We start from the raw sequence: 8,507 nt of genomic DNA on the forward strand, positions 1-8,507 counted from the left end.
CAATATGGTATTAGTTGAATAGTTTAACAATATGGTATTAGTTGAATAGTTTAACAATATGGTATTAGTTGAATAGTTTAACAATATGGTATTAGTTGAATAGTTTCTACAGCATCTACTGAACTGAAAATTATAGCTCATCATTATAACATACACTGAAAAGTATTATTATTAAAAATATTCCTCAGTGTTTTCAGATGATTTTGTTAACTAACTACTAAAGAAAGTCACAAAAATACTTAGTTATAAATCAAGATAAAAGAAAACTAAAATACATAATGACGAAACTGCACTAAATCATTAATGGGGGTATCTTTTCACTGATATTTTTAGATTTTATCTTCATATTATCTCACAAGATTTAGCTAGTTTAAGTGATTTAGATGAGTCCTAAATCTATGAACTACTCCTACACTGTAAAATAAACTATGCAACTTAAGGTACTTATGATATAAAAATTTATTCTAAACTCATGAATACACCAATCATTTGTCAATTAGTTCCAATGAAAATAATTGAGTGGTACATAGAAAACAAATATTCTTATAAATTTAGTAACATTTCTATAAGCATGACCTACTATTAGTGAAATTGTAGGATATCGATAGCTCCCAACGAAGCTGTAACAGCGAAATATTGAGCTAATAAAGTTACATTCTGGAGATATAGAAATGTCTCATAATAAACTTCAGTTTGCATTAAACAAAGTTAAGAATAAAAATTTAGTAACAGAAATTATTTAAAATTACAAAAATGATTAAAATTTCCACAGAAATGCATAATAGCTGCTTATATGGAGAATTCTACAAGTGTTCTCTAACTGATTTCTTAGAAAAATTTGACACTTGTCTCTATCTAATTCTTCTAAACAACAGTAGTGAAAGCAGAATTCTCATACACATTACTTTGCTTAGTTTGATATAAGAACTTCATTGTTAATACATACCATTATACGACCACTTTCTATTAAAATGCCATCATTTCTAAACCAGGTGTATGAAGGAGCTGGATCTCCAATGGCATAACAGCTAAAAACAATTTCATCATTTTCTTGTATTACTACATCTTTGATCTTCTCACGGAAATAAGGCTCCATACCTAAAAATAATTTCTGTTATTAACACCTTAGTGTAAATTCTCACTACTGAAAAATTACTAAACAATTAAGATTTCTCATAGTTATAAATATCCCACCTAAATTCCAATATCAAAACATTTGAAGCTCACCAATTAAAGTTTCTCGTGTTTTGCCTTTGTCTTTCCATGCCTCATTCTTCAAAGTTTCTAGTTGTTCATGTGCATAACCAAGTGAGCTTAATTCATGATGGAGACGCATTGGTTTAGTTCTTGTGGCTACTCCTTTCTTTTCATCGTCCATTTCTTCATCCCAAACGTCGAGGAACCTTCGTCGTTCTCTGACAGCAACCTGAAAATATCAGACAATTTATGTGGTGATTTTTAACTTCTGAACATCTAAATATGACAAGTATTGGCACTATTGTAATTTATAGAATAGGCATTAAGAAAAAAAAATGAAAAGAAAGTTAAAAGCATAACTCACTTGAATAGTAGAAACTTGACAATTTTTTCTAACAAATTTCATAATATTACTTAAAATTAGATAAAATTTAAAGTAAAATACAAGTTAGTGATTCCTTACATTGGTATCTCCCCAATGTGATTCCTTGAGACTGGCAGCCAGACTAGGACTGTGATGAGCACCTACACGAAGATATTGTCGCACCCTGAGTGGGAAATCAGTATCTCGATACTGGAGCAAGTAAGTGTCTGGACCATTCTGGTAGCTTTAAAAATGAAACAATATTAACACTTACTTATATAGCTATCCAAGGCATGTGAGCCAAACTACAAGAATTTTGATATACATTATTTTTTTATATTTAATGATAATAGAATAAAACATAAATCTTTGTATCTAAGTTGTTAAGCAAACATTAAAACTGAAAAGATAAAACCTAATTACCATTAGCTGGGAAAACAGTATAAGATGTTATTTCAATCAGTCAAAATTTAATAATCTTGCGTCTACATTGGAATCTTTAAAAAGCAAATCAAACTTACTGACTTTCAGATCTCACATCAATGGGTTCTCGACTGATCTTTTGCTGAAAGGTGTCATCAAATACTGCTGGTTTAACAGGAGTTCGGTTAAGTTCTGGTTCAGGACTACTGGGTGGTGTGTATAGTTCATCAGGTGGATAGATCATTTTACTTGGGTGTGTATAACAAGACTCCAGAGGTCGCCGCCGGTAAAATCGTTTACATGAAGCATTTGCATACTGAAAGTTCAATTAAATTAAAACAATGGTTTAAACCACAAAAAGTTTAACTTAAAGTTTACATGAAGCATTTGCATACTGAAAGTTCAACTAAATTAAAACAATGGTTTAAACCACAAAAAGTTTAACTTAAAGTTTACATGAAGCATTTGCATACTGAAAGTTCATTAAATTAATACAATGGTTTAAACCACAAAAAGTTTAACTTAAAGTATGGTGAGCAAAATTCTTTTCTTCCATTCTTTAATATACCTAGAATATGGAAAATGCTTTGAAACTCAAACTTAAAAAATAACCTAGAATATGGAAAATGCTTTGAAACTCAAATATAAAAAATAACCTAGAATATGGAAAATGCTTTGAAACTCAAACTTAAAAAATAACCTAGAATATGGAAAATGCTTTGAAACTCAAATATAAAAAATAACCTAGAATATGGAAAATGCTTTGAAACTCAAACTTAAAAAATAACCTAGAATATGGAAAATGCTTTGAAACTCAAACTTAAAAAATAACCTAGAATATGGAAAATGCTTTGAAACTCAAATATAAAAAAGAATTTACAGGAACCATTTCTGATGCTTTGAAGATATTTTAACACATAAAAAAATAAACACCAAAAATTACAACTCTGAGCTTAAGTAGCATATAGTGGCAAAATTTGTTTGTCCTAACAATAAAAACTGATTTAATTATTAAAAAATTAATTATTATTACTTATATCCTCACGTAAAAATCAGAATGTAAGAAAATATTTTCAAGTTTTAGAAGTCTTATTTCTTAAATATATACAGGTTATATCTTGTGAAATTATGAAAACTTGAAATGGAATAACAATTATGAGTAATTTTAAAGATGCTTTGAAACTAGCTTAGAAATGCTGTATAACTATATCATAATATTGTATAAAATCTTTCTTCTGGTGCTTACCCAGCTTTTCCACTTTTTGTAGTACTCGTGCAGCCTGTCTATTACACTCAGTGGTTGACCCTCTCTGTGAATTGTATCTGCAAACTAACAAGTTCTTTAGGTAAATGGTGTTTGAATTTTTACTGCAAGATTAAAATTTTCATTTTAATTGATAAATATTGCAACTCAAAGATGATAAAATAAAAACGCTGTATTTCTTTTTACATCTAAAGCTGTGTTTAACACATCTGTTGGAAAACTTTAAATTAGTTCAATTTCTCTAACAATCACTCACCTTTAACCATGGATGTTCTAATGCTGTTTTTACATCTATACGTCCACTGAAAAAACAAAATATTATGTTATTTAGACTTATTATCATAATAAGTTATTCCTCAGATTATTTATCTAATTTAAGTTCACCAGATAAAGTATTACTTGAAAAAAAAAATATTAACAATAATTTTCTGACCTTGATATCTAACACACAAAACTCATTCAGTAATAAAATCATCTTACATAAACAAATAATGATGATATTATGATTAAATCACAAACTCCATTATGATAGAGTGATTTGTTTTTTCCACATGATATATTAAAGATATAATTACAAATCTGACAAATTATGGAAAGTAACATGAAAAGTTCTTTTGTTGTTTCATGTGTGAGTCATGAGTGTTATACTGACAGAGGTCAATGCCTTGAGTATTATAGAGAGAAGCCATGCCTATGTTTATTAAATAACTATTAGCATTATGACACCTATAAATGATACTAACAATATAAATGTGTTATATCTCAAGCATAATAAAAATACTCATATTGTGTGAAGTGACTGTACAATGAGTATATAGTGGAAATCTACCATTGGTTAACACTCACTGTTGGTTATATATATTTTAAATGTAAAATTCATTTCTGGTTACCATCAATTGTACTTGTTAGTTTTTACATTAAGAGAACTAAATATAACTAAGCTTCAAAATAAGTTCAAACCTTGGAGAAAACACCAAAAGTCTTGAGATGAAATCTCGAGCATCGTCAGACACCGCAGCAAACGCATCTTCAAAGAAAGTAATCTTACCAGTTTGTACTCGCTTTAATGTTTCCCGATCATTCTCTCCCAGAAATGGTGAAATACCACTAAGCCTAAATATCAAATACAATTTAACCTTTAAAAGTACTTGCACTTCTTTATGTTTTATAAAGAAATTATAATAATAATTCCATGAGCAGATAATAAACAGTTTTTACTCCAAGTCAACTTCCATTGTAGCTATCAACTAGTTATATAGAATTGAAATGCATCCAGTTTAGCCTGACAATGCTACAATAAAATCTGAAAGCCTCGCATTAGATAAATCTTGGTATGTACTAAAAACCAGTTCATATTCTATTCACTGAATGCTCTCATCAACATCAAGAGCCTCAAAGGATATAATATATTAGAATTATTTGTTTAGCATTAATATTTTGGTACAAAATAAAAAGCAGTTGAATGAAAATCTATACTTACAGCAAATAATGTAATTACACCAACACTCCTGGAAAAGAAATAAATATATATACATGTCACATGCTGTATGTACAAAAATATTTTTACCATATTCAATTAAAAAATTCTATTCATTTTGGAATAATAATTTAATGTCCTATGAATGTAAAATTTGTATAAAAATAACTTTATAGTTTCCAAATAAATCATTCAGTTTGTTTTTATTTCAAATATATAATTTTATTTCTAAACATTAACTTATTAATGTAATAAATGCATAAAAGGTATAATCTGGAAAAGTACCGTGAATTTTAAAACAGATTAGTATTTGGCTTGAATTTCTATACCGATTCAATATGACCATCTATTGAATAGAGTATTTAAACATTTGTTTAACAACAAATAAAAGCTTGGAATGGTCTATTCATTCATTAGGGGTGTGTCTGTGAGCCGGACTAGTTTCGGAGAATTCCCCTTCTCATCAAAGATCATGGGCACTAACACCAATGAAATATCAGATTAAACCAAGCCTTTATAGTAGTGAGGTATCAAAATCGAAATGGTTTATTTAAGTGTTTACACTCACAAAAATCAAACTTATCAAACACTTAAACAATCTTAAATGCTAAATTAAATTTACTTCAGAAATACACTAACCAAATGTCTGCAGCTAAAGTTGCTGGTTCTTTATTAACAATCTCAGGAGCAACAAACTCTGGATGGCCATAGTCCAAAAAGTTTTCCTTTTCACGATGCAGATGCTGAGCTAGTCCAAAATCCCCAATTTTAATTATATCACCATTGACTCGTGTCACAAGAATATCCCCTATCTGAGGAAAAATTACCATTCTTAATATCCAATACAATTTATAAATTTCATGCTACAGTATAAAAACATTCCTGCTATTGAAGGCAAATACTACATACCTTGCTCTCCTGTAGCATATACTTCATCTCTACAAAATACTAAGCTCTAATCTAGAATATAGAGATCTGGTTGAGGTCATGTTCTAAATTCAATTCAAGGTGTTACTTTTAGCTTGCCTGGTCAAGGAACTTAACTGCTGTTTCATGGGTTGGTTGCATTATATCTTACTTTATCTTACTGTCACATGGAATAAACATACCTCCTCATTCTGATGTGTCCTTTTACTGATTGTTCAGCTATAGGGAAGTGTGATGTGAATATTGTTTCTTGCTTCTAAACAAGATTTTTTTGGAAATTGTAAGTGCCAAGATGTGCTCTAGAAGTGATGTCATTTCTTTTTAGTTTATCTATAAATTTCTCTCTCTCTTTTATTTAAATACAGTTCATTAACTTCATATTATTTTTTCATTCATTCTCCAATATTTTGCAATAGTTCTGCCATTACAACAATCACCTGTGTCTTACAATTCATCATCTTGAGAAAAAGGTTTTATTTTGTCTTCAACACTCTGTCTTGTCTCTTTCATTTCATCTGCAAACAATATGCTTTATATTCCAGACAGCTTGAAGAGCTATAGATTGAGTGAAATGTGTCATCAGCAATGGATATGACAAATATAGTGTGGTTGTGTAGTATATATATATATAATTATATACTCTTCTAATTCTTGAAAATCTCTAAGGGACTAGATAAAGAATGTTGTGTTTAAACATATAATAGGCCTAACACTAATGTCTTATGACAAGTACAATTATATAAAATCATGCTTTAAAAACCCCTAAGAGCCATATAAAGAATGTAGTGTTTAAACATATAATAGGCCTAATACTAATACCTTATGACAAGTGTACAATTATATTCATGCTTCATCAGCTTTTAAAGGTGTTCACACCATAGCAATTGTTCAAATACAGGTATTACCCAAAACAAAAACACACAAGAATGAGAGAAAAATGAAGACTAATTTTGTTGCTAAGTTAGCAAGACATTAATAACTGTAAACTTCAAGTTATTGAATACACTAAAATACACTCACTGTAAGGCCAAGATGGGCAATATTCTTGCTATGCATGTGTTCCAATCCTTCTAAGACTTGACGGATGTAATGAGCTACCTCTTTTTCTGTGAGTTTTCCATGCTTCAAAATGTTGTCTAACAATTCACCACCTCCACAGCTGGAAAGTTACAAGTGAAGGAAACTTGACAACAGCATGATATAACATTCAAGGAACAAACATCTTGCCTAATAATTTAATTGCAAGATAATATGGTGATGTAAGAGAAGGGAGTTCTCAGTAGTCATAGCAAACCCCTCAATTTTTGGTCTGAAGAATCTTACTTTATCTATATTTGCTGCAAGCATTTCACCATCTCCAGTTTTCTGTTTGTTTATCTTTACACTTAATATTAAAAAAAGTGTGTATTTTAAATGAGTAACTGTCTGGCTAACTTAAAACAGTGAAGTTCCAGTGACAGTGGTATGAAAGCATTACATATAATAGCAGGAGTGTGTTTGAGAGCACAATGGCACCACAAGCCTGTTAGGTAAAATGCTTGGAAGAATGTTCATCAAATGACATTATTTCTATGAATGACTAGGATAAGACTTAAAGGAAGTTGATGGCAAGGGTTTTCTTGAAGGCTTTGAGATGGCTAAGCTTTCCAATGTTTTCTATTTTTTGAGGATGTTATCTGCGTAAAGGAAAGGATATGTGGATTTGGAGTACTTAAAGACTTACAAAAACAACAACTTTTGATAAGGTATTGCACAAACGATTAGCTATAAAAATCACACTGGTATAGAATGAGAAAAGACTAGTTAGTTGGGTAATTGAACTGTAGGGTGGTTGGATGGAAAAAAGGTTGTTATTAATGTCATCTTGTCAGGTGGACCCTTTTTACTAGTGGAGTATATCATGATCATAGTTGTGGCATTTATATTTACATTAATGTTTTCATAAAGTTTGCTGATCACATTAAACTCTTGGGTACTTGTAGCTGCATTGAGGATGTTGAGATATCACAGCATAATGTGAATCAATTAGAAAATTGGACAAGTATTTGGAAAATGATCTTTAATTATAGTAAGTACAATGCATTGTATTTAGGAAAATGTTAACTTCTGAGAAAATACCTCACCTACTCACACAGAATAGATAGACTCCTACATTGAAAGGGCGGAGAGGCTGGTGCAAATAGTAAATCTAGATGAGCTTCCTTCAGAAAGTGCCCAAAGGAAAAGCCTATGGATTGTGACCCCTGATGGCAAGGGCTTCACAGGGGCACACCCATGAGACATAGCATCTCATCTCGACCAGGGGAAAACTTCATTTGGAAGTAAGAGAGAGAAAGGCAATAAAGAGCTCCAATTGTCACACTGATGGGCAGATTTATTGCAAGACCAACCAAGCTCCCATACACAAGATGTTGGCGAACCAAGAAATGTTGTGTGGTTAGGGTGAGTAAGTGGGCAGATGAGTTAAGCACTTTTCATTACCCCTAGCCCAGTGAAGATCTTGGGAAATAAGCATACATTGGGAGACAACATCAACAGTCTGGTTGGAGCCTATAAGAGGGAAAAGGGTGATGAAAAAGGAAATATACTTACCTTCTCAAAGACAGTGTAAGAGTCAAAATCCTGCAGGAGACAAAACAGTCAAATGATGAATATAATGGGAGACAAACGTGGGCAACTTTGTCTGCATGACATCATGAAAAATCTTGTCCAAGGATTGGCAAAAATGAGATAAAAGAGGGAGACTGGCAATGATGAATCTGGTGCAACAAAATGTGAAAAAGTCTGCAAACATCAATATCTAGGAAAGAATAAATCAACTGAAAGAGTTGGCAGACCATTCCAGTAAGGGTAGG

The 8,507-nt window shown here is 31.0% G+C and overlaps 1 protein-coding gene across 1 annotated transcript in view; it reads right to left on the reverse strand.

Moving 5' to 3' along the window:
* Window positions 1-759: 759 nt before the first annotated feature.
* LOC106471621 (obscurin-like) overlaps window positions 760-8,507 on the reverse strand; it is a 71,086-nt gene continuing 63,338 nt past the window's right edge. The window contains exons 9-18 of the mRNA XM_022400237.1: window positions 6,673-6,811; window positions 5,365-5,537; window positions 4,729-4,756; window positions 4,209-4,384; window positions 3,505-3,550; window positions 3,231-3,314; window positions 2,083-2,300; window positions 1,661-1,805; window positions 1,228-1,426; window positions 760-1,098 (exon numbers count right to left, since the gene is read on the reverse strand). Of these exons, the coding sequence (XP_022255945.1) occupies window positions 911-1,098; window positions 1,228-1,426; window positions 1,661-1,805; window positions 2,083-2,300; window positions 3,231-3,314; window positions 3,505-3,550; window positions 4,209-4,384; window positions 4,729-4,756; window positions 5,365-5,537; window positions 6,673-6,811 (1,396 nt within the window). The 3' untranslated portion in view covers window positions 760-910. The remainder of the gene's footprint in view (window positions 1,099-1,227; window positions 1,427-1,660; window positions 1,806-2,082; window positions 2,301-3,230; window positions 3,315-3,504; window positions 3,551-4,208; window positions 4,385-4,728; window positions 4,757-5,364; window positions 5,538-6,672; window positions 6,812-8,507) is intronic.

Source organism: Limulus polyphemus, unplaced genomic scaffold, assembly GCF_000517525.1.
Source record: "Limulus polyphemus unplaced genomic scaffold, Limulus_polyphemus-2.1.2 Scaffold4739, whole genome shotgun sequence".
Lineage (NCBI taxonomy): Eukaryota > Metazoa > Arthropoda > Merostomata > Xiphosura > Limulidae > Limulus > Limulus polyphemus.